Source organism: Silene latifolia, chromosome 8, assembly GCF_048544455.1.
Source record: "Silene latifolia isolate original U9 population chromosome 8, ASM4854445v1, whole genome shotgun sequence".
Classification (NCBI taxonomy): Eukaryota; Viridiplantae; Streptophyta; class Magnoliopsida; order Caryophyllales; family Caryophyllaceae; genus Silene; species Silene latifolia.
Window position 1 is genome coordinate 9,258,168 of NC_133533.1, and position 27,949 is coordinate 9,286,116.

Consider the following 27,949-nt stretch of genomic DNA (forward strand, 5'->3'; position numbering starts at 1 on the left):
CCCAGGCAAAAACGTGTGAAAAACACGTTTAAGCCCAGGCGGAATCGTGTAAAACACACGAAACAGACCACGCCTGAACGTGTGGATCACACGAAACTGACCAGGCCTAAATGTGTGATCTAAACGATTCAGCCCAGGCGGTTTCGTGTTTTTCACATGTTTTGGCCCAGGCATCTGCGTGTTTTTCACATGTTTTGGCCCAAACCATTTCATGTTTTCTACACATTTAGACCATTTTTTTTTACAATTCGTTATTTATTTAAAATTTAGGAAAATGCCGAGGAAGCCGATGGAGACGGTATTGATTATAGTGATAAATTTGTCTTTGATTATACATTTCACACCTTCGAAGAAGCATTTGATCATATTAATGATGTTGCTTATGGGTTGGGGTTTCGCTTGATAAAATATAAATATCACATGGAAAAAAATCCTCCGTATAAAATTGTTGCATGTGAGCGTAGTAAACCTTACAAAAATAATGCGAAGGATCCCGAAAAACCGCAAAGAAAGTCAAAAACGAAGAGATTAAAGTGTCCATTTGCAGTAAGGTGATAAATAAAAGAGTTGGTGGGTGAGAAATTGTTCCTAAGTGCGGGTTTCATAATCATAATTTTGGAAATTATCTTGAAGGTCATACACTTAGAGCAAAGTTAACTGATGAACAGAAAGAATTTATTAAGCAACATCGACAGTCTCATGTGAAACCTGGGATGGTTAGACATGCATTTAGGCTTAGGTCTTTGTCACTGATCACGAGCGTGGTCTAATTTCTGCACTCCCTGAAGTATTTCACACGTCCTATCATTTTCTGTGCCTATTTCCCATTTACAATGCAGTTGAGGCCAAAACAACAATCTTGGAAAAGAATGGTAATTTTCGGAAAGCGGTAGCACATGGCGCTTGGAGAAAATTTATTGAAGCTAAAATGTTTGATGAATGTAAGTTGGAGTGGAATGAGCTGAAAAAGAAATATTGTAGTCATCCTGCACTTATCAGTTATCTTGAGTTGACATAGTGGCATAAAATCCATATGTTTGGCAAATGTTTTACTAATTTGGTGCTTCATTTTGGTAACACAACTTCGTCTAGAGTTGAGCCGACGTATTCTCAATTGAAGATGTGGTTAGGTTCAGCTGAACTTACTCTTGACAGCTTGTGGAAACGGGTTGATGTTATGATGCACGGGCAACATATCGAGATCAGAAAGACTCTGGAAGATTCTATAAGCAAGAGAGTTGTCAGTAACTTGTATTATGGGAATATATTTTCAATGTTGGGTGGAAGAGTTTCGGGGACCGCAATTGAAGCAATGCAAGTGGAATATAATCGTGGGACTGATTTGGGTTGTTACTTGGAGGAGTATTGTGGTTGCACAATATGGACCACTCATAAGTTGTTGTGTGCTTGTAAGTTACATGCAACGGTCGCGGAAGGTAGAAAAATTCATCCAAATGATATACATGGTTTATGGTCAAGGTTAGCTTACACGGAATCTAGTCATCATCGTTCTAGCCCTAATTATGTCATGGAGGAACTTTCAATAAAGTTCGGAAATCTCACGTTTCTGTCCAAAGAGATGTTATTGAGACACTATTCAGTAAGTTGTATCCAGAGGACGAGGTTGTTGAAGAACCTGAAAAAGTTGAAACATGTCGTGGTCCTCCGAGGAAGTCAAATACCCGTAATAAATCTGGCGTCGAACATGTAGACGTAGTCACCCTAGTACGACAGCAACTACCGATGGAGGTATGTTTTTCAATTGTTTTTTCTACCGATACACAGTCGATGGTCGTCACTTCGCGATGATGACATTGCTCATTATGTAGACATTTATACTGAAAGACTCACTCTTTGGATGTCTTATGTTTATTCGGGTCTGTTGCACAGCCCTTTTGGTAATGGAAACGAATCTGAAGTAATATATATGCAATTTGAGAACAATTGATTATTAATCGTATCATCTATTTAATTTCGTTGTTTTTCTTCTCACTCATTGTCGCTTTTAATTAAAACATAGTTAACGGAAATTGTTGGTACAAGTTAATTAAAACATAGTTAACGAAAATAAGCGTAAATATTTATCTAAGACTTCGTCATTTAAATAAAAAAAAAAAATTGGCTCCAATGTGTAGAAAACACGTTTGTGCCGAGGCTGAAACATGTTGTCTACACGTTTTGGCCCAGGCTGAAACATGTAGAAAACAAGTTTGTGCCCAGGCTGAAACATGTAGTCTACACTTTTTGGCCCAGGCTGAAACATGTAATCTACACGTTTTGGCCCATGCCATTTCATGTTTTCTACACGTTTAAGCCTTTTTTTAACAAAAACATTTCGTGGGTGGGAATTTGTTGTTGGTGTTGATTGTTGTTTTCTTGTCCCGTTTTTCTGCTTTTTTTTTTCCGATTTTTGTTGTTATTTTTCAAGCGGATTTGAATTTCTTGTTTTTTTTGAAGCGGGTTTTGAAGCGGAAATAGTTTGAACACGGAAATGAAAATAAAGGAAGTGATGGTGTATAAAGTAGCAAAGGGCAAAATAGTAAAATTAGGAGCAACGTTTAGCAAAATTAGAAGCGACGTTTCGCAAACCCCTTGCCATTTAAGAATAAAACCATTACTTTAATGTTTCTTATAATTTTGGTGAAGAAAGAAACCTTTAATGCATTTAACTTTTCTTTTATGTGTGAAAGTGTTGATATGCAATGATAATTATGTGTGTTAATGTATATACTCTCCCCTTTGACATGTAGGTGTAATATGTGTATACATGATACATGTCAATGAATATTGAGTAAGGTTGGAGAGAATATTATTTCCTAGATTTTAATGTCATTGATCGAAACCGATCCACGATGTTGTCTAACATTTAGTATGAATTTAATTATCCACGAATATTATTTAGGGGGCGTTTGGTTGGGGGGAATAAGAAAAGGGAAAGAGAATAAAAATGGTTGATTCCTTTTGTTGTTGTTTGTTTGACACAAAGAAAGGGTAACCCATACCCCCCCCCCCCCCCCTTTACCCCCAAAACCATTCTAATCCATACCCCTCTCCCCCTTGGGTAAGCCCATAACCCCATAATCCCTTCTTCCTCTTACTCCCTATTTCCACCACTCCCACCAACACCCACCACACCCTCTCACACCGTCAACCACTACCACCTACCACCTACACCCTACACCCACCACACCGACACAACCACCACCAGCGACGCCGACACAACCACCACCAGCGACGCCACCTGTCCACGCTACCCCATATCCTCAACCACTAAACACCACACCAACACCTTCAGTAACTCTCCCACCCCACCAACCACCACCAACCACCACCAACACCTTCCTCGGCCACACCACTGCAACTGCCCGACGCCGGCCACACCAGATCTGGTGTTTTAAGGGGTGGGGGAGGAGTTGTGGTGGAGTTTTTTAGAATGAATAAGGTGTTTGGGGTCGGGATTGTTGTGTTTGTTGAGGGCGTGAGGCGCGGTGATTAGGTTCGCCGTGGGGTACCGTGAGGAAGATCGTCAGCGCCGTTACTTGTGGTGGTGTCGGTGTAGATAATGGTGGCAGGTGGTGAGTAATGGTGGTGGATGTTGGCTTTTAATTCCCTTTCCCTCTAATTGTCAACCAAACACCCAAATATAATATGGGTGATCCCATTCATTTCCCTCTCTTACCCTTTCTTGATTTCATTCTCTTACCCTTTCCCGTACCAAACTCCCCCTTAGTATTCTAACATTCTTCCTCGGATCCAACTAACCTCAAAAGTAACATGTACTTTGGGTGATCTTCGAGCCGTCACTTTGACCGGATTTTTGTTCTTATATACACGATTCTTTTCGGCAGAAAATTTTATTTTACAAAAGACATTTTCCTAACAAAATTAAATATGTTAGTTTTAATACTCAAAGTCTAATACTTATAATTATGTTTACGTTTACTGTCAAAGTTTTCAAAAGTTGAGCTCCAAAAAATAGATGTTTGGGTTGGTTCGGGGATAGTGATATTTATTTTTGTAACACTAAACCATCTCCAACCATAATTTTTACACCTCCTCATCTCACTCTCTCTTATCACTTTTCACTCATCCAGCTCATTATTCTTCAACTTTTCAATTTACAACCAAAACACTCCTCCAACAATAATTTACACTTATTCCTCATCACTCTCTTTCATCATTTATCTCTCTTACTTTAACATACCCCACACATTTTTTTACATTAAAATCTATTTTCGTAATTTGTTCGGGTTTTCAACTCGATAATTAATCGACTTCGGTTTTATTATAGAAAAAACGAATTAATTAGTGGTGTGGTTATGTTAACTATACATCACCTATGCATGGCCACCGGTGAGATATTCGCAAGCCCGCTTGAGAAGATCAAATTATACGAGATTTATTGCGGTTATATTGAGGAGGAGTTATGGAAGCCAAAGGATTCTTCATCAGAAGGTTATTCCACTGACTAAGGAATTAATTAGTGGCGTGGTTATGTTAACGGTAGTCTTTCAAGTCTAATATATGTCGTTGTCATGAGTTGTCACCTTTATTTATGTGTTAGCTTTATTTCCGTCAGCTTTATTTACGTGTTAGCTTTATTTTTTGTTAGTTTTATTTATGTGTTGTCAGTTGTCAGTTATCAATATAATCGTTTTTATCAATGTTATTCAATTACCCCACAAATTACGAATTTTAAACATCCATTAGAAAAACGATATCTAATAGAGTAAAGTAAATCATAGAAAGAAGAAAAGGAAAAGTATGTCAATATATATCAAATATTATTACCTATTTGTAGAGAAAAAAAATAGAAATTATGGTGTAATTATTTTTTTGGAAAAAACTTAATTACATATTAGTTATTAGAAAAAATAAAATTTTGAGATAAATTAACTAACAAAATACAACCACCATTAAAATAATCCTCTTTATTAAAAGAACAAGCACAAAGCTCAGGTGTCGCTCTATGGTTGAAAGCCAACTTTTCAAAGGTCATTTTTCATTCCTATTTTTCAGCAACCACGTACGTACTAGGAATTAATTAAGACCATCTGATTTGTTAATTGCTCAATATGAATAATCATAATAGTACAAACCTAAAAATATTAACAGTAGAATATTATTAATAGTACAACTCTTATTAATATGGAAAAATATAAAAAGACAAATGCTTTTAAAAAATAAAGAAAAGAGAACGGAATAAAACTGGAAAAAAAATTGCTTCAAAAAAAATTCAAGGAAAAAAAAGACGATAAAATTAATTTTAAAAACAAATATATTTGATAAAAAGGACTAAACAAGATTTAAACCTAGCAAAATGGGACTAATAAAAAAAGGCGATAAAAAGGACTAAAATACAAAGGCGATCAATATATATTGGGCATTTGGGGCCAATATATAACAAATACATTTATCGCCTTTTTTAATTAAACAAATACAACAAATATATTTAGGGAGTATCTTCATTATCAAATTAGTCAATTAAATTTTTTAAAAACAAACAAAAAAAATCATTAATCACCTTGATTATTAATATTCTCCTTAAATATATATAGGTGGGTTATTGGGTAATTAATTTTGTGATAATTTAGTTGGAACAATTATTAGTTTTTGGAATAAAATGGAGAAGGGAGGAAGAAAGAAACTGATGAAAATATTGAAACATTGGTATACACGGAGTATTGGAATTATACATGATAGTGATCACTGAGCGGCGGAAGGCAAGGAATGAGGGAATGTGAGGATTTATAATTTTATGAGGGTTTTTTTACATATTTAAATACAACACAAATTGTTATATAAGGCCGTCTTATAACATAAGACCAGCCCATTTATCAAAAGTCCAATATGAGAAAGAAAATCACATAGTTCTCAATAAACCAACTTCATCCCACGATTGTTTGCCTCCTAGCTGCATGTCATCCCACCATTGATAATTTGATACCACCTACTCACCTAGAATGACAATCTCCGATTAAATCCGACCACATATGTCGACTATCCTCTTTGCGTAGCTCCGCACAAATATTTATCTCAAAGCCATAAATTTCGTGTTTAAGACATTCCGTTTTCAAAGTAAAATTGGTAGTTAATATCTAAAAACTTTAAGCGATAATTAATCTTAACTGGTAATGAAAAGAAACAAAATAAAAACTTGAAATTTTCAAGTTAAAATCCTGGGTTTCAAAGTTAAAAATTTTAAAACTTTCATGAGTCAGTTAAAAGTTGAGTTAACTACTAGTAGTATGCTTAAATAATTTCAAATGAATAATTTTCAACTTAAAATTCAAAATTCTTAACATAAAAACACCGGTATTCAAATTAAAACTAACAACTCGTCAAAGTTATAATTATTGAATTTTAATTTCAAAATCTGAAACTTATAATACTAATTTGAAAACAAATAAGTTTTCAATATAAATGCATGTGTAATCAAGTTATAATCATTATATTCAAACCTATCTTCGTCATCGTGGCTCGGAAGAAAAATACCGAATCGTTGTCGTCGACGTTCTTCTATAGAGCGGTGATGAGATAGTACCTAGAGTGAAGATAGTGGGCGAAAAGGTGTTGTTTTTGTGATTGCAACGCTGGTGGGGCAGGGACGGAGGAAGTGGTGGGGATGGGGTGGCGAACTAGCGATGAGTTTGATGAGATTAATTTTGAAGGGAAGTCAGAGAGTGTGTTGGGATTTATTTTGTTTTTTATTCTCATATTATTAGTGTTAATGGATTAATTCTTCTATTGGGCCCGTCCTTTACTATATGACGGTCTTAAAGGAGAGTTACTGTTATCACAAAAATTATATTTATTTAACACAAATTTTTATTTATGAAGATTACTATCCGTCTTAAGTTTAAGACGGATTAAATATCTACCAAATTATATGGGAAATTGTCTAAATAATCCTAAAAGGTTTTTCTTTATTACCATCATGTGGTAGTATTTAACCCGTTTTACACTTAGGACGGATAATTTTCGTTTTAAGCAAGATTTATTGTTTCTATGGCGTGAATAAAGTTTCTTATGGTTGGTATTTTTAGCCAAGTGCAATTTTTTTAGTATTTCAGTATTTATTGAGTTAGACGGTGTTACATATATATTAAATTTTTTTTTTTTTGGTCAAGATTAAAAATTTCTTTTATTGATAACAATAAATGAATAATTTATCACTGAAAAGGCCCGTTTTATTATGTCAAACAATCTTATTAGAGAATTTGTGCACTAACTTATATATGGCCAAATGTTTATGGAGTTCTTTGAAACCCGTTTCTCAAAAATTATGAATTTTATAGAACTACTATTGGACTTATTTTAGAATTGGTGAAGTGTTTACTGTTTAGTGAGGGTTTTTGTTTGAAAGAGGGTATTGTAAGTTAGGGAGACTTAGACCCGTCAAATGAAGTTGGCAGACGGGTTACGAGTTTTGTCATTTTGAGTTTAGTAAAAAAAAAACGGGTTAGATTTATTTAGGTTTGTTTTATTCGGGTTTATATGGATCGAGTTTCATACAGGTTATGGTCGGATTAATGTCAGAATGAGTAAAATATCGACTTTTTACGGATATTTATTTTCTATAATTTTAATCATAAACACATAGTTATTTTTTAATTCTTATAATTATCTAATTAGTACTACATGATATTAGTTAAAATAAACGTTTTTTTTAAATATATTAATATCCAAATGTTATACGAAATCCTAAATTGATCAATTATCACACGCAAAGTGTTATACTGACTATATTTGGTAAACTTTGATTTAAAACAGATTTTAGCAATAATCATATAGTTAATGTGGTAATTGTGACATTTTATATTTGTTATATAAATAACGTTATTTATTTATAGTGCATCTTATATTGATACAATATTTGAAGTATATAAAGTTATCATTTACTTTTTAATTATTACGAAGTATATATATTTATATGCAATATCACAAGTTTATTTAACAGTTCGACAAAATCATTTTACACGTACACGGGTCACAATTTTGACTTTATCATGTTTCACTAACTAACAATTGTACTACATGTAAAACGGGTCAAATAAATGTTAGTATTATCTAAAATTTTAAAAAATTGGTTTTATATACTCCCTCCATCCACTCCAAAGATAACATGGACCCACTTTTCCTCTCACAAAAAGTGGGTCCATGTTACCTTTGGAGTGGATGAGAGGGAGTATAAGTCTAGGTTTTTTTTTTTATAAAGCCGCTCTTAGCTATAAGAGAATAATATATCGTACTATGACAACTACTCAGCCAATTACAACGCGGACAACATCAACAACTACAAGAGAATGACTTATTTATAAATACATTCAACTTAAAAAAACATAATTAATTACTGTAAAAAATTACAACTTTTATAATAACAAAACTCAAATAACCAACCCGTGCAATTTGCACGGGTTTAAGACTAGTACTCCTTACAAAGTGGGTCCCACAACTTTTTAACATTTAATTGTATAAAATTATGCAATTGCAGTGAAAATTGTCCTTCAGCTTTGCGCGTTTCATTCCTCTACATTTCGCACATCGCTTTCTTCCACAACAATTCGCTGAACTAAACTCATGGTTGGAGCACTTTTATTCCTCCATTATCCTCTTAATTTGTTGAGGAGTTTATTCCTCATGGTTGAGGATGCTCTAAAGTCATAACTCATAACTTATTAACCCTAACTCAAAAAGTCATATAAAAAAGACTGTCCACATATTTTATTGTATATGAAGTTTTTGAAATAATTTATTTTTTGGAGGGTGTCTATGTAGGGCGACCCTAAAAGAAGGATGGAGTACAATTTGTACATGTAATAATACTAGTGGGATCTGCGCGTGCGCCACACGCGCGATATCCAACTTTTCTCGATGGTTACGTTAATTGTAGTTGATTTTAAAATTCAAACCTTTTAACATTTTTCAATTTTAGTTTCTATCTAAGCATGTTTAACCGCAACAAAAACTCAGGAGCATAGCATCTGAAAACGCAAAAAAAAAAAAAAAATCCACATATAAAACTATCGACAACAATGACTCTTATGCGTCCTTCCAAAACTTAGTTTGTGATAGCGTCAAATTGATATTCATTTGTGAAATAGTTGTAAGAGAAGTCCGTGCAAGATGGTTTGTCAAACACTGAAGCAAAAAATTAAAGGAATGGCTAGTGGCCAACAAAATCGGCAAAGTAAATAATCAATTTGTGATTATCCATATTATAAAATGAGTTGATTTAGCCTGCACCAAGAGTTGTTTGTTGGGGAATAATCACATCATTCTTGTAATGGAGATGTACTTAATACCATATACTACTCCAAAGCTTTGATATGCTTCTATAATCCCCTATATACTAAATAAATAGGAAAAACTTGACATTTTCCCGCCTAAAAACACCTTTCCTATTTTGATATAATTAACTCTTATTTACTTTCCTATTTTGATATAATTTACTATCTACAAAGATTTGTTATTTACTTTCCTATTTTGATATAATTTACATTCTACAAAGATTTGTCGTATAGAGGAATTGTTTCTAGATTTTTTTGATAAAAATGTCGTTGACTTTGTGTAGTTAAAATATACTCCCTCCAATTTCATATGTTGTTCCTCTTTCCATTTCCGTCCAATTTCATTGTTATTCTCTCTTTCCTTATTTGGACAAGTTTGTGTGGTCAAACATCAACTACATGTGAGGTCATGTATATTGTGTGGTCCAAATTCTTGGGCAAAAAACAAAAGGGAACAACATATGAAATTGGAGGGAGTATGTTATTAAAAAAAATCTCCCCTCCATTTTTAGTCTTCCCATTTATTTTCTCTTGATCTCCTAGACAGTACATATATAACTTCTTTTTTGCTTGAAATGATATTTTATGAAAGAAAAGAGATTTTGATAAATGGGAAGATATAAAAAAAAATGGAGTATAAAATAATATCACTAATTTCGCGTAAAAAAATATTTTCATTAAAATACACATTTCATGTCACTACATAAACCTCTTGATTAATTTTGTTGTTTTAATTTATTCTCTCAAATCAAATAAATAATGAGAAATGTTACAAAAGTGATGAATTGTCAATTTATAATCTATAAATAATAATAAACTAAAAACTAAAACTTTATAAATACCGTGCATGTAATGCACGGGGTCTACACTAGTTCCTTCTGTTTCATCATAATTATTCAAAAATAAAAATATCACAATTATTATTTTGACTATTTCGTGTTCGTCTTCAAGAAAATCAACAAAGTTTTACTTGGGAGAAGTCAATATTATCAGCAAAATCAAAACGAAATATTTCTCGGGAAAATTTATAATATTGTGGAGGCAATTCCTTAAATACTTTGTGAGTGTAAATAACCCATTGCCAACAATTATCTCTATGAAACTTTCAGAATATAGTGGTACGTTTCGTATTAAACAGACAATTACTCAAAATCAGACATTACATGTTTTACGCATATTCCCAGCTATCAAGCAAGCAGGCAGACTAACCCAATCTCAAACAGTAAAATCGAACTGCATTTACAATTTTCAAAGGGATAATCAGTGGATAGCGGAAGTGAGTAAACCAAGCAATCAATTTATGTCGCTAATATAGCGAACTGAAGAAATAGGCAGTAAAGTAAGATAAAGCAAAAAAAAAAGTTCTCCGATGAAACGCCAAACCAATACATACCCTATAATATTAAAAAAAAAAAAAAGTAAGATTTAGTACCTACTCTAAATATCAATAACTTCTCAGGTATTTATACTTGTAAATTCCAAGTCACTTATATAACACCAATACACTACAAATTACTCTCAACTTGTATTGATCATGTAGGCTTTGGTTTGTGCATCGATTAAAAAACGAGACATTTATCATCCCGTGTATTCCATAGCTTTTATTTTCTGGTTCATAAATGACATCGTAGATCCCTGCAAACATCACAAGCGCCATAAGAATCTGTAATGATTAAGTGACCAAATTTAAAGAACAAAGGAGATGTGTGTACACTACCAAATATTGTTGATGCTAATATAATACCATAGTACTTGTCAGACTCTTCGAAAGATCGCCTTACTCTTCACCAATACCTAATCCACTAACACGAACTTGTATACTTTCCTTCTTAAAGATTATACCAAAAACATGCTAAGCGATCAATATAAAAACTTTGTATCACTCTCGTCACACATAACACTAATAAAAGAGTTGTTACATATTTAGTGTACAGTGATACGTAGTACCATACTACCACCTTTGTAAGCATAAGACGGGGTCACTACAAACAAGCTTTAAAAAATCAAAACACGATGGACAAATACGAATGGAAAGGAGTAGAGTTTTAGTTGGGGTAATTCATCAATCACCGGTAGTCAATAGTTGTGACTTGTGACAGCAATTTTGATTAGTAATTAACTCGACCATAATTCCATGATCTTTCACACAATCTATGTAGTGACAGCAAGCAAACAAAACCAAACCCCATCCAAGGGAAAATCGCTTGGCGTAAGTAGATAAATCAACTGATTTATTATGTTAATATCATAATATGGGGAAAATTTTCAGTAAACTTGAAAATACATAACAACAGAGAAAAGGGGAGAGATAGAATTCAGAAGGCAGAGTAAATATAACCATTAATTAACAATAAAGAGAATCGGTAGTATAAGGTGGTACCTACGATGGCTGGCGGTGATACCACTGAAAATCGGGGCGGTGACAAAAGTTAGCAACATCGTGACGAAAATAGGAAGATGTTAATGGTGGTTTGAATAAGATAACAAAAGAGAGGAATAGTGGAGATGAGTCCAGATGCCTGATGATACCACTGAAAATCAGGACGAGATTGTTGAAGGAATCCACTAATGATTAAAAGAGAGGACTAATCGAGTATGTTGGTTGATAATGGCGCAAGAGAGAGAGGGAGCAGTAATACTGTGGAAAAATGGGGAAGCTGTGGATACAGAAGATGGAAGCAACACTTAAATGACAATTGCGTAAATTGTGACGTAAGCAAAAGGTAGAAGCACGCAGAAAAGCATGTCACAGCGCTATCCTCTTTTTTTTTTTTATAAGATATAAGATATGAACCAAACAACTAATATAATCTAAGGGTCACCTATTCATTTCCCTTCTTTTCCCTTTCCTCATTTCATTCTCTCTCCCTTTGTTGATCCAAACGCCCCCTTTATTGAAAGAACGTCCCTCACAAATTTTGGTGATCTGTGTTTATGTAGGAAGCAATGCACCTTACTTTAGTTTTTTCATATAAAAATTGCTGGAAATTTGTCGGGCTACTACATCAGCGATTCTATGTGAGAATCAACATGAGACCTCATTTGGTTGTTGTTTTAGTAAATAAGAAAAAAAGATGAGATATGAGATTGCATAAAAAAGTTGCGAGTGGGGGAAATCTTGCTTTTTACAACTTCTAACCCGCAATCCGAATTACCCGGCCCGAACCCAAATTAAGGACCCACATCTACCTGAAACCCGAATCGACCGAACTTTTTCAAGCTGAACTGAGTCCTTGAAAACAACCCACCCCGAGATGTCCTGACCTAGCCCGAATTCTTGAAAACACAAACTGACCCATCAAGATTAAAAATACGACGTTTCTTATAAGGGGATTATAAATGTTGTCGAAGTCAATTAAACGTTCCTCCTGCCTTTTTGAATTTATGACCACATTTGGAGACTTAGTGAACCTACAACAAAAAATAAAGCATCTAGTAGTTAACACATACCTCTAAACTAACTCAACCACAACTTATATGGTATCGCTTAAGAGAAACATCTGCAAAACGGATGTATCTAGTGTTGGAGTGTTTTTTCACGATTGAGAATACACAGTTGATTTGTTAAGGGGTTGGAAAGCTTCATAATATACTACTCCATTAGAGTAGATATGTTAATTTCGCTCGCATCTTATCAAAATTTGAGCCATCTGATCTTAAAAACGGATAAAAAGCCGAACGGATAAAAAATCGACTTAAATGAATGACGAGTGTAACGAATGAAACGGATGACGGATGAATAGTTGGTTTGGATGAAGCAATCCCCTATTTACTAAATGAATAGGTGATCTCTATCATTTTCCCGCCAAAATGCATATTCTCAAAAAAGGAAACTAATGATAATTATATTTATTCACTAAATAAGGAAAATAACAATTACAATTTAATTCATCTATTATATTTTCATTAAAATTTATCTTTTCGTCAAATTATATTAATTTCACTAAACTCTAAGCTATAATATTTTAATTAAAATTGTTGAGGTCTCTTCCCATACGTGTGTGAGGAGCATTGTCCCACATCGGTAGAATAATAGTGAGGGGACTAGCTTATAAGTAAGTGAGCTACTCCTCCTATATATCACCAATTGGTTTTAGGATGGAACCTCACTTGCTTGTGGGCCGGTCTCATGCACCTAATTCTATAAGCCCACTGCGGAGGACTCAACAAGTGGTATCAGAGCCGATGGTTCGGCTTGGGACCGCAAGGTGCGATGTGGTGACGGTGCTCGAGATGGCGCGGAGTAGCGTCGTGGTTACGGAGTAGCACCACCGTTGGACTCTCTCCCTTGGTTGACCAGAGATGCGGAGTAGCATCGTGCTGAGTAGCCTGGTCGGCCCGACGCGTGGTTGTGTCGGGTGCGGAGTAGCGCCAAGTGAGAGGGAGTTTCAGCCAGCACACACACATGTGAAAGGGGGAGATTGTTGAGGTCTCTTCCCATATGTGTGTGAGGGGCATTGTCCCACATCGGTAGAATAATAGTGAGGGGACTAGCTTATAAGTAAGTGGGCTACTCCTCCTATCACCAATTGGTTTCAGGATGGAACCTCACTTGCTTGTGGGCCGGTCTCATGCACCTAATTCTATAAGCCCGCTGCGGAGGACTCAACAAAAATAAAATAAAGTTGATATAAAACTATAAGGGATATTCTACGGTGTACCCCTGAGTTTTTCAGTTTTCTATGTTATACCCCCTTTTTTTTTAATTCTACATTATACCCCTAAACTTTTTAGTTTTTCTCCATCATAACCTCGTTTAACTCTCCATTAACTTTATCACTATCAAATGTCGATACTTTGACCTTTATTCTAACTTATTAATGTTGTATCACCATTGTATATGAGAAACATCATAAATCAGTTTTAATAAGCACCAACTACTATTAAAAACATATGTTATGAGTCATGACATGATAATGGAGATTTTTTGAACTTTTAGTTAGTTTCGTATACTATCTCGTGGGCTAATGAATAATTCGACGAACTAATAAGTAAATGAGTAAGTTATCGAGTAATTGGAATAATAAATAGACGATTTAATAGGTCATTTAAAAAACTAAGTTAGCAAAGACAATAAATAAGGTCATGGTATAGACTAATGTATAGAGTTTAGGGGTACACCATAGAATATAAAAAAAGGAGGGGTACACGGTAGAAAACCAAAAACCACAAGGGTACACCGTAGAATATCCCAAACTATAAATTGCTAAATCTTTTACTGATGCTATTATTAACGAGTTAACTCATATTCCGTATAAAACCAAAACTAGAAATCGTTGTTATTACTTTCGTGACCAAAAAAATTGAAAATAAATAAATTGAAACTCATTAGCTTTATGCTATAAAATTATTTTCATTAAAATACATTTTAACTCATTACTCAATTCTCTTAACTAATTTTCAATTATTGCTTTTATTTATCAAAGCAAAATAAAATGATGAGAAATGTAAACAACTACGTATAAGATAGCACTATTATATAAGTAATTTTATATAAGAACTAGTTTTGGGACCCGTGGAAATCACGGGGGTTTTTTTTTAGTCTTCGGTGTTTGTTTATTTACTTTTATTTTTTAGTCGGTTTAGAACCGTAATGGTGTTGGTCTATTTTTGACGGCCAATTTTAGTTTGTTTTTGCTATAGTTGAGCGAAAAACTTTGATACTGTGTTTTTATATGGGTACGATAGGAGACACAGTTCTTTGTCTATTGTTTTCCGTTTATTGGAAATGATTTAATGTATATATGATATGATACGGTTTTTTAGAAGTTGTATTGGTGGGGTAATACCGGTACGGTGTATACGGTTTCATGATGGTTTTAGTCTATTAATTTTGAGAGAATGAGAAAAAAACGAAAAAAATTTAAACTATTCAATTTATTTTGTTACACGTTGACCACATAGGCACACAACCACATAACATATTATATTTCCCATTCCTCTTGCATTTCGCATTAGATCCCCAATTTGGGAACCCTAACTGATCGAATTTTGCCTCATGAATTGATCAATCGTATTGTCATTCCATCCCGTTTCTGTTGTTGTCATTCCGTCCCCTTAGTTGGTTCCCCAATACATCCACCAATTCTCAATTATATCCCCAATTTGTCAATTGTTAATGTTCGACTCCTGTCAGACGAAGTCCTCAATCGTATTATCATTCCGTCATGGTTTGGCTGTTGTCATTGTTCCCGTTTTGCATCTGGTTTTTTGTGTTCCTCGGTATATCCATTCGATCTGTTGGGTTTTATTCGCATGCATCCCCTTGAGCCCTATTTCGATTTCTGCTGGTGTTTGTCAGTCACTTGTTTGTCTCCATATGGGTAATTTTGTGCTTTCGGCTACTGTGCTGGTAATCCAGCTTTCGTATACAACAGAAAATATAGATAACCTGTTATGCAGGTTAGGTCCATGTCAAATCTTATTAACACCAAACACAACCAAAACTGCTACAAGTATTAGTTTAAATGCTTAAGAGAAATTAAAAGAAATTAGGCTACATGTATGCCAAAAAATGGAGTGTGTGTATTATTAGTAGGAAATTCAAATTGTGGTGAAGACCTAGAATTGCCATCTCTAGAGCACATCACTATCGATGTATCCCCCCAAATGAAGTCATTCTCGCAAGCTTTCATAAGAGCTCCCAAATTATAAGAAGTGAGAGTCAATTGGAAGTCTTATTCATTGACCAAGAGTGAAGATTTGAATCAATTACTACAGTTTCTAGCAGATCAGATGACAGTAGATTCGGGAGTCAATCCAAATCCTAAGATACAGATCGAATCTAAACTGGATCCTAAATTGGATCCTAAATCGAATACTAAATTGAATCCCGAACCAGATACCGAATCTGATTTAGGTGTGGAAATTATGACAAATCCTTAACTAAGGTAATTCATTCTAAATACATCTTCGGAAATCAAGTTAACTATAAGATAAGGACCTGAACTTTCACATATTTTTCCGTTAAGGATCTCAACTTTAATTTTGCACAGTTAAGGAATTGAGTTGATGAATCCGTTAACTTTTCCGTTATCTCAATAATTATACTCCTTTAGGACAAAAAAAGCATGAATCTGGAAATCATTTCATTAGCTCGGCCTCTTGCATGTCAACATGTACCCAGTACCCCTTATGCCTTTGCTTCATACTTCTCAATTCTTCGTTCATGGCTATGCATCCAAGTCTCCACAATGACAACCTCAATGGGTTCAGTCATATCCGATATTCCGTATCAAAAGCTCTTCGCCCAATCTAAATTCATCAACGCACGCTTTCTATAATCTAGTGGCGACTTAAAGTATGTTGCTCAATTGCTCATTATTCAGACAGAGCAAAAAAACTCTTGTTAAATACTCCTTTTGTGCCAATCATTTATTTGCCCTTTTAGTGTCTATTATTTGTGAGGGGGTATTTTAATCAAAGACAGACAAATGATTGAGACGGAGGACTACAAGAATCAATGACTACGCCGGCAAACTGAAAATTATTTGACAAAAAACTTGCGAGTGATTAATTAACTCAAACGCTATCACCTTTTGCACTACGAAATTTAAATAGGAGATGAGGTTATAACTAAGACTGCAAAATTTTTTTAAATCTGTTGAAAATAAGTTGATGGAATTGATAATAATAATAATAATAATAAGAAGAAGAAGAAGAAGAAGAAGAAGAAGAAGAAGAAGAATAAAAGAAAACAACCAAGAGGATGATAAAGTGAAGGCGTGAAAGGGAAATTGTGAAAAGTTTTTCAATGGGTTCAGTGTTTTGCTGAACAATAATGTCAAGATAACGGCAAAAGTGACGGAAGCCAACCATGAGATCCTTAACTATATAAAATTAAAGTTTAGGTCCTTAACGGAATACGAAAGTTTAGGTCCTTATCTTATGGTTAACTCTTCAGAAATCATACTCTTAGACACTCTATGGTACACATTTCAATTTCAACTGCAATAACATTAGATTAAGATTATAATTTACTCTTCAATCTCCAACCCATCTCTGTTTTTTCAGCCAATAAACTCCTCTCCATTCACATTCCTCACTACTTAACTCTTCATGTTTTCTTTGAGTTTGCTTCACTGTTGGTATCTCTCCAAACTCTATGGAACCCTGAATTCTTTCTTCTAATTCAATCTGTTATTAACTACTCTTACATTCTTAAGATCTGAACTTCAACTTTCTAGTTTTCATTTGGTACATCATTCAAAAATCTCACATTTTTTTATGATAGCGAACCGCAACAACATCTATATTGTTTTGAAGCAAAAACATCGACTATAAAACTGAAAATTATGTAGAAACTCAAAGTAGTAGTACCTTAGTCGTTTTTTAGGAATCCATATCCAACAACAATCTTAATTATTGGAGTCAATTATTCTCGGACTGATTCTGAGCGGACTTCGTGGAACGATAACAAATAAGAACAAATTACAATAAAGCAGTGAAAATAAAGAGCAGGAAAAACGCGATGCAATCGTCAAATTGTAACCAAAAATCACACACACTATAAGTGGAGTTTTATAGATGATGAGAAGATATACCTGTGGCATATAATATGAGCAAACTCAAAATTTCTCCAGTAATAATAAGAACCCGTTTCCCTGAAAATAAAAACAATAACATATACTCGTTTTTAGATTATGCAAACTAATTCAGTAACAAATGGTGAGTGATTTTGCTTTCAAAACCGAGATGAGTATCAATCAATTTGAATATAAAACCTACATAACGTGAGGTAATTTGGTTAGGCATATAAATTTTTAATGGGTAAAGTATTCATGACCATCGTAAATAGAGGAATGACAATAATCCGTTTACATGTCTATATGATACATCAAACAAAGAAAGCAGAGTACTAACCCGCATGAAATTCCCATTAGCAAAGAGGTAGTATATATAATAGAGATGAAATATTGGGTAACAAATAACGGTGTAATTTGATGGTGAATAATGGTGATGTCGGTTTCGGACAGAGGTATACGAAGAGAACGAAGATAAAGAGCCGATTTATGTACTGCTTTCTTTAATTTAGATACTCTGATTGTGAATAATTTGGATGCCGATCAATTTGAATTAAAGGGCACTAAATATGAACTTTCAATTGTTTTCTCCAGATTGTAATGAAGATAAGCGAGAAGGGAGATGAAGGAACGCATGTTTTGTTTTGCGTTCCTTCCTTTCTTAACTGTTAGGAAAGCTTTAGTGGGTGATGACGCGTATGACATGTGTTATACTCTTAATCCAGCTGGCTTTTTTAGTCCTACGTGGAATTGTCCACATGGCGTTTATTGGCCATTTTAGAGGAGACTTTTTTTTTTGAGGGTAAGATGCCCGAAGGCATTACTTTATTAAAGAACGATCAAATAAAACAGCAGCGTTAGCCGATGGTGGCAAACCAGACGACCACACAAATCTACCAGCTACTCTAGGAACTAAATGCGCTAGAGAATGAGCTACACAATTGTTAATACGACTAGTGTGTAACCATCTAACCGACTGAAATTGAGTACTTAAAGCAAGAATGTCTTCAACAATATTATAAAAGATGCTGCGTCCTTGTTTCTTCGACCGCAAAGCCTCGATCACAACTGAGCTATCGCTCTCCACCTCCACATCACGCATGCCTCTACGAACTGCTTCCTCCATTCCGTCAAGCACAGCTATGGCTTCAGCCTCGTGGATCTTCCAGCACACGTCTCTTACGGTGGATAAACCCCAGAGAACCTCACTCCGTCCATCCCGACAGACTACCCCCGTCCCAACTCCCTCCCCCTCTTTCACACCCGCATCCACATTAATCTTAACGTAGCCATCAGTCGCCGCTTTCCACCCCTCTCCATTGCTCAACTCTCCAGCCTCATCTCTTCCTCGTCTTCCTCTAGCAACAGTCGAAGTCAGCTCAGCTCCCACTCTTTCATTAAGAACATCCCTTACCCGTCTCACAACACCATCCGGGTCAACCCTTGCCTCATCGAAAATCACCTTATTGTGGTGTTCCCATAAAGCCCAACATCCCACCATAAAGGTACCACTCTCTGCCTCACTTCTCTCCTTCCACACTCCCTCCACTCATTCCCGAATGTCACCACTCTCACCACTTACACCATGCTCAATTCCCAACTCTTCCCAAACCCATTTTGCCACCCCACAGTCTCGAAATAAATGCAGACTCGACTCGATAAAAGAAGAACAAAAAACACAAGAAAGACACTCACCTCCTATCCGGGCAGCGATATTTGCTTTTGTGGCTAGAGCTTCACTACACATTTGCCAGAAGAAGAGTTTAACGCGGGGCCAGACCGAAACCTTCCATAAACGATTCCAAAGCCATTTACCACGTTCCCAATCAGACGAGCTCACCATGTCGCCTACATCACCAACCAACATCTTATACGCACTCTGAACCGTATAAATACCCTACCGTTCCTTCCCCCAAAACCAAATATCGCTTTGCCTTTGCGAACTGATTCATATATTGGTTATCCGTTCTCGCTCAAAAGGCAAGAGTAAGTGAGCAATCTTCTCTTCATCCCATCCCAACCCGTCCGTTCTCATGAGCTCCCTAACACACATCCCCTCATTACCCGGTGCACATGGAGAAATAATTCGACCTGACTGAGTATGAGGAAGCCAAGCATGTCCCCATACCTTTGTGTCATTCCCATCCCCTATCCTCTTTCTTAGTCCACTTTCCAAAACCGACCTTGCTTCAAAAATGCTTCGCCAGGTGTAACTGGGATTGTTTCCCATCGAGGCTGTCAAGAATTCTCCCTCGGGATAATACCGGGCCTTCATCAGCCGGGACCATAAACTGCTTGGATTGGTGGTAAGTCGCCATGCCTGCTTACCCAAGAGGGCTAAGTTAAAGAGCCTGAAGTCCCTAAACCCGAGCCCACCAACGCCCTTTGGTCTCACCATCTTATTCCACGCAACCCAAAATATCCCCTTCTTATTCTCATCATGTCCCCACCAAAATCGTGACACAATCGATCTTAATTCTTCGCAAAAGTTCGCCGGAATTTTAAAAACACTCATCACATAGGTAGGGAGTGAATTGGCCACAGCCTTTATAAGAACCTCCTTACCAGCCCTAGACAAAATCTTCCCGCGCCATCCTTGTAATCTTTTGCAAAGTTTATCTCGAATAATGTCAGTGATCACTTTCTTCGACCGTCCAATCACAGTGGGTAACCCGAGGTATCGCGGTTGCTCCTCTACAATATTAACACCTAGCCTTCCCGCCACCTCAGCTCTCCGGCCATCTGGGACACCCTTACTGAAGGATACAATGGTCTTGTCTAAACTCACCAATTGGCCTGACGCTGCCTCATACTTCCTCAAAATACCGTTCACGATGTCAGCTTCCTCCACGTTAGCTCGGATGAAAAAAATGCTATCGTCCGCGAACAACAAATGAGAAATGGAGGGAGCTGCGGGTGCCACTTTGATACCGTGAATAGTATCGTGCTCAATAGCCCTTCGCATCATATTGGACAATGCCTCTGCGCACAAGAGAAATAAGTATGGGGATAGCGGGTCTCCCTGTCGCAATCCTCTATTCGGCCGAAATTCCTGAGATGACTCACCATTAATCAAAACCGAGAACATAACCGTTGAGACACACTCCATAACCCGGTTCACCCAAGCCCCATCGAACCCCATAGTAACCAACACGCGGTGAAGGAAGCCCCATTCAACTCGGTCGTAAGCCTTAGCCATGTCAAGTTTAATAGCCATATGCCCCTCCACGTTCCTATTATTCTTCATATGATGGAAAACCTCAAAAGCAATTAGGATATTATCGGAGATAAGACGGCCCGGCGTGAATGCACTTTGATTTTCCGAGATAATATCACCCAAGAAAAGCTTCAAACGGTTGGCTAAGACTTTCGAGACTAACTTATAGACAACATTGCATAAGCTGATCAGTCTAAAGTCTCTTATCTTATCCGACGCTTTTTTCTTTGGAATTAAGACAATGTTAGTCTTATTAACTTCCTCAGCCGACAAATCACCTCGCAAAATGCCAAGTACTGTAGACATCACACTCTGTCCAACAACATGCCAGTATGATTGAAAGAAAAGTCCATTCATTCCGTCCGGTCCCGGAGCCTTCAGTGGGTGCATTTGGTTTAGAGCCTCAATAATTTCCGCTTCGCTAAACTCCGCTTTAAGAAACCTGTTCATCCGCTCCGTAACTCTTCCCTCAAGACCAGCTAGAACTTCATCAAACTCAGTGGGCATAGACGATGTAAAGAGCTCCTGGAAGTAGTCATTAGCTACCCTCGCTACCTCTTGTTGACCCGTTCGCGTTCGACCATCGTCATCAATTAACATACCAATATAATTCTTCCTTTTCCGCTCGCTCGCTCTCGAATGGAAGAACTTTGTATTGCGATCTCCATCCTTCAACCATAAAGCACGAGACCGCTGTCGCCAGTATTGCTCTTCTTGTCGATATAGCTCTGAAATTTTTGCCACCAGTTTCCTTCTTTGCTTGACCTCACTCTCAGTTCTATTCCCCACATTAAGCCTGTCAAGTTGCCTCCGTTTATTTTCCAAGTCCCGCCTAATTTTGCCAATGCTAATTTTCCGCCAAGCCTGTAATTCCCGAGCACACTCCCTTAACCCGTTCACCAAATTCCCGTGCCCCCTCGCAATTCCCCTTTCCACAGCCTCCTCACATCCCGATTCACCAACCCAAATTTGTTCAAAGCGGAATCTGCTCCTAGTCTTTCCCCCAATCTCCCTTCGGTCAAAAATTAATTTAATTGGGGCATGGTCCGACCATTCCCGTTCCAAGTGATGTAACTTCGCATACGGAAATAAGTCAAGCCAATCCTCCGTACACATTGCTCGATCAATCCTACATTGTCTATTCGCATCACCCACTTGACCATTATCGAAAGTAAATTGGTACCCTTCCCACGCGATATCCTTGAGGCCGCAACCATCAACTGCCACTTGGAAATTATTCATCTGCCACTGTGCCCGACTCCCACCTTTCATTTCCGTCGAAAAGAGAATTTCATTAAAGTCCCCAATACAAACCCAAGGTAGCGTGGATTGGCTATGCAATAGACGAAGCAAATCCCCGGATAAGTGGCGATCTGTAACAGCTGGCCACCCATAAAAACCCGTCACTCTCCATTCTCTTTCCCCTTCCCGAATGTGAAAGTCCATATGATGGACTGATGCCGAAACAAAGACACAGTCAAGCCCTCTACGCCACATGAAGGCTAATCCCCAGATCGTCCCATGCTATCAACCTCAATTCCATCATACCCATCCAGTTTCTTCCGCACCCTCCTCATATCACGACCACAAAGTTTCGTTTCACATAGAAAGATCATGGTCGGGGCCTCCCTACGCACCAACGCACGCAGGGCAGTGACCGTGTCGGGGTTGCCCAAGCCCATACAGTTGAGACTTAAAAGACTCATTGGGACCGGCGGGGTTGAGCTCCCTCAACCTCCGCCTCAGGTAAAATGACGCCCCCGTCGTTATTAAATTTTAGCCTCTTCTCCCCATCAAGACTGAAATCACTTGTTCTTTCATGTTTTCCCAGAACCCTCGTCCCTTCACCCTCTATCACCATCCTCCCCTCCCTCGCCACCTTTTTCCACTCTCTTTTTTTACCTCCTGCCCCACCATTCTTAGCTCTCGACACCACCCCTGCTTCCAGACCCCCCTCACGTTCGTCCCCTCCTTCCTCCTCTCCCCTACAATCACCTCCTTCCATCGTCCTCCTCGTCACCTCCTCTCCACCCCCTCTAGTCAGCTCCCCCTCCTCATGACCACTCACCATCACTTCGCCCCCATTTAACCGCCTCCCCGACTCCTCTACTTCACCATGTACAGTCAACAGCTCACCCGTTACAGCTTCTCCACCATTAGTCTCTTGAAGAGCCCCTTCCCCCTGCCCGTAACCTAGCTTCTGTTCCCCCGCCTTTTTCTGTTTAAAATCTATCGCAATAGATTTCAGTCTATCAATCATCTGTGTAATATCTAGTTCTTCCTCACGCTTTTTAACCTCATCAAAACATGCATTCAGGTCCCTTCGTGCCTTACCCGCATTCTCATTTTTTGTCTTAGTAACCTTCCAAGCTGATGCTCGAAGCCATTCCCCAAACCGTAACTCCCCTTCCTCATAAGGTCCATTGTCACAGTCCTTTTCTCCATGTCCCATTACCCCACACCCATAGCAAAAAATGGGAAGCCTCTCATATTTCACATCAAAACTGACCACCCGCCCATTCTTCATTTTGATAGGTACTACTGCCTTCAAAGGTTGTCTGACATCATGAATAATGCGGATTCGCACAGCCCTATCAATCTCGCAATTCTGGCCACTATAAGCTTCCATTAAGGTGCCCAAGCATTCACCAATTCTCCGAAGATTAGACTGACTCGATCGACCCGAAATTGGTAAATCATAAACCCTAGCCCATATTGGAAAATGAACAAGTGGGACATCTGATAATTTACCTTCTCGATTCGGCTCATTAAAGCACCAAACAAACTTCTCAAAGTGCCATGGCTGCCCTTCAAGAACCCGTGCCTTATCCCGCTTTCCATCGAACTTAAAGACGAAAGTTTTCTCCTTCGCATCCACAACATTCCCAAGCACCGTTTTCGATGGATTCCATAGCCTGACCATAGTTTCGACAGCAGCCTTAATATTAATGGCTCTAGACGCCCAAAGCTTTCCCACTAGCATAAACTGTTCATTCGATTTGCCTCCTTCCGCTTCGTCGTCCCATACAAACACAGGTTGCTCCCCTTATTCCTCATTATCAGCTATCCCTTTCCCGTTCCGAGACAAGCCCCGCGTGTTACTCTTCCCTGGTACCTGCATAGAGAAACAAATAGCGCACAAAAAACACAAAAGGATCGCCTAATCTCACGAAAAAACGTGAGAGGAACCCCGAGTAGAAGGAAAAAACCCTAAGAAACGTTAGACGGAACCCTAGACCTTTTTTTCAATTATTTTAGAGGAGACTTTTAATTATATTTATAGATAGATATTAAACTAAGTAGTAAGTACCGTGCATTATGTCAAAACTAATTTAACACCAAATGTGGCAAGTGGAACCCGTATAAGTGTATAAACTGTACAAGACCAGGTCCATAATCTCTTACTTCACCAAACGCAGTGTTTTTCACCTGAAGGCTGAAACCTAACATCAAAGGTATACCTCCCTAATTTAATTGACTTTTCTCTTCCCCAAATTTTATTAATTCTTCATTTTAATCTTCATCTCATTGATTCAATCTTAATCTGTGCTGTAATCTTTCTCATCAATTCAAACCCTAATTATTAGCTTGTTCATTTTCATATTTGTATTGTAATTGTTTGCTTCGCATTTTCATTTTTTTTTCCTGGTAAAAATAGTTAAGGATATTGGATCTGGTTGCTGTTGTAATATTCACGATGATCGTAGTAGTTACTTTAATGTTAAATTGGTTAATGCTATTGATATTGGTTGATTAGGTCATATGATTAAGGATATTGGATTTAGGGTTTGATTTGGGTTTGGATTTATGTTATTTCTGGACTATAATGCACTTGTGATTCAACTTTGATGTTTCGTTTCGTACGGGATAGACGGATTCACATGGGCTTAGTGTTACTTACGGTTTATCGATGTTTCGGTGTAATTTACGGATTAAATTGTTGATGAGAGGTGTGTTAATCAGCGGAGTATAGGTGTTGTTGATAGCTATTTGATTATTGAAAAAACGAATGGGTGAGAGAATCGATATGGATATTTGGATGCGATTGTTGTTCTCTAACGTGCAGTGTCGCGTTGGATACATTCTAATTCTAGTACCCGTGAATTTAGAATATGCCTGCATTGTGATTTTTCATGATTTTGCGGGTTGAGTTTGCGTTCTGATTTGGTGAAAAGTTAAGACTGGAGCTTTCATAGTAGCCTTTCGTTTATGAAGCTCCTTATATGTACTCCCTCCATCCTAGCCGGTAGTTTACGGTTTGCTTTATTTCCCCTCGCAAATCAAAGTAAACGTAAACTATCCATTGGCACAGAGGGAGTATGTGTTTTTGTGCGATTGTTGTATTCCGCTTGCCTTCTGGAGTTTCTTGATGATTGTTGCACATTTCGTTGCATTTCTATCATGATAAGATGTAATACATACTAGTGACTTGATTTAAACATGAATTTTATTGTACTTCACCTTGTATGCCAATACATGTATCCACTTTGTTTATCGTTTTATCATTGCATCTGTTGATTTTGTAGTAATACAATTGTACCTCGTGTTTGCAGGAAAGAACTATTTGTGCTAATTAAAGTTACAGACACATCAATATCTAATGTGAGTATATTATCTCTTTTTCTGCATGACCTAATTGATATCATTGTAGCGTTGTATTATAGACCCTCTTATGTTCGGTGGATTAGTTACTTCTGTGTCCCTTTATTTGTATTTTGTTTGTATCGAGTTTTTATTTTTTATTTTTTTTGCTTAAGCTAGGTGATTTGGTCTATTAATCTTTTCTCACTGTTTTTGGTCTATAAATTTTGAGTTCATTTGTATTGGTTATTTGTTTTATACTCAATTTTTTTTTATGTTGCTCAAGCCAATCTTTTGGTAAAAGCAATTTTTTGAGTTAAATTTTGATGCTTTCATCACGTCTAAAATATCAAGATTCTCATCTCAATTTTCAAGCCGTCGGTCCTGGGACAAAAAACCTCAACTGGAACTTGTTTTAATGGTAGACATTTGTATTCAAAACAGTCTATACTTGTGCTTCTGTTACCCTTCATACCGACTATGTTCGAAGCACAATTTGGCTAGCCATCTTTCTTTATTTTGGTCGATGCTCGTCATCACTGCATTACTTAGAAAAAGATCTGCAGGAAGTTCCATTTTTGCTGCATGAACAATATTTACCCAATACTTTAAATGCTCCTGTCTCTTTTAGGTTAGGGAGGGTGTGTCTCGTGTACAGACCTCCACATTACAACCATATGCAATTTTATACCTCTAACCTCTTATACTTTTTATAGAAGTGAAACCTTCCATTTTTTATCTGCAGGGCTGACGAGGACCCTATTGATCCCAAGAAGGAACTTGAAGAAAGCATTTGCAAGCCCAAATGTGTGAAATCTTTACTCAACTACCAGGTTAATGTTGCTGAATTTTTGGAACCCTAAGGAACTTACAATTCCTTACTCTGCCTGCTTCTTTAATATTTTTTTTAGCCTCTGTGAATTTGAGCCAAATTAACTTGGCTTGGGACATTTATTTGCTTTGAATTTTTATTCAACTGTATTCAGTTTTCTATAACGAGGGGACGAAATGCATAATCAGGAACATTTTGTTTAACTAATAAAATAAAATAAAATCAACAAAATTGGTGGGGTATTTTCTAGTCGAGTCCTGATTATTGGATATTAGGGAAAAATATGCTGTATAGTGTGTTTCTTCACACTTTCTTACAGGTCTTCAGTCTAAGTTGTGGTAACGGATTGGTGGTTGTATATAACTTTAGCATATTTTGACAGCCGAATATAAGTTTTTCTAGTTGCTTATGACCAATATTAAGGCAACGTACAAGGGTTACCTGGTGTTACTTTTAATCATTATTTCGCACTTTGTTTTTTTATTACGTTTTGAAGGCGGGTCCTAGTGGAATATTGTTGAAGTTCGTTTCTATGACACTGGGGAAGAAAGTGAATTTCAAGGGTTGGATTACTAACTTACTACCTGTGAACAGAGGGGGTTTGTTTATTTTGACATTAAAAAGCGAGTGATCGGCCTTTGTTGCTAGGTCTAATTGATTGACCTCATTTGACGTTGGTGGTCAACAGATGTTTATTTTGACCATCATTAAAGAGAGTGATCGTTTGTATATGTAGGGTGTGTTCTTCTCAACTTATTTTTTTGAAATTGTAGAAAAGTATATTTTCAGAAATATTCAGTTAATACATAACTAGGAAACACGGCAAGTCTAAAAGTCCAGGAACAGTTGTGTCTTGAGAGTAATTAATTCAACAAAATCCAATTTCAAAGATACAAACCGTTCGAGGTCTCTAAATGATTTATTTGGCAGAGTTTGGGGTCTTTTGATGAACAAACTAGGGGCGCCATTCTTACATTGTGTGAGCTGATATGCAGTCATGTGTTAAGAGAATCAAGGATGATGAAAGTGGGAGTAAGCACTGCACAGGACAGTATTTCGACTACTATTCTTGTATTGATGAATGTGTAAGCTCCCTTATTAGCTTGTTCACAAAACCAATTTATTGACTTTTCAAGGCCGACTATCGACAGGAATCCTTATGTTGGTTATGTTTGCTTGTGAAAATAGGTTGCGAACAGGTTATTCGCGAAGCTGAAATGATGATGTTCTATGCACATATTGGATGGTGGGAGCTTGAGGTTTCCCTATCACTTTTGTTTTTCAACAGAGACAAAGTTTTGACCAATTTGAACCCTGTTTTTTAATAATAGTGAATGATGCGCCTGATCTGGCATTTTCGAACAATCAGAATCCGACATCTGTGATACTTTTTGCTTCATCTGCATTTTAAACCAAAAGTGAAGTATTATGTTGTACCTCAATATTTCTAGGGTTCCCTTGTTCAAGTCGGCATAACATTACCTTATTGCTAGTATCAACGCCTCCT

General features: G+C 37.0%; 2 protein-coding genes across 4 annotated transcripts; one reads left to right on the forward strand and one right to left on the reverse strand.

Annotated features, from left to right (window-relative positions):
- Positions 1-178: 178 nt before the first annotated feature.
- LOC141596313 (cytochrome b-c1 complex subunit 6-1, mitochondrial-like) lies at positions 179-27,884 on the forward strand. 3 transcript variants are annotated; one of them, XM_074416429.1, is made up of 6 exons: positions 179-189; positions 24,466-24,484; positions 25,583-25,631; positions 26,356-26,443; positions 27,438-27,527; positions 27,631-27,884. In XM_074416429.1, coding segments are annotated over exons 3-6 (213 nt in total). In that variant the 5' UTR covers positions 179-189; positions 24,466-24,484; positions 25,583-25,629; the 3' UTR covers positions 27,664-27,884. The 3 variants fall into 3 exon arrangements, with proteins under 3 accessions (XP_074272530.1, XP_074272529.1, XP_074272531.1); XM_074416428.1 differs by lacking the exon at positions 179-189 and having other exon boundaries at positions 24,416-24,484; XM_074416430.1 differs by lacking the exons at positions 179-189; positions 24,466-24,484 and adding an exon at positions 24,556-24,580.
- LOC141594615 (uncharacterized) lies at positions 18,633-19,313 on the reverse strand. The gene has a single exon (XM_074414621.1). It carries the CDS (start codon positions 19,311-19,313, stop codon positions 18,633-18,635), a length of 681 nt encoding a protein of 226 aa, XP_074270722.1.
- Positions 27,885-27,949: the final 65 nt, after the last annotated feature.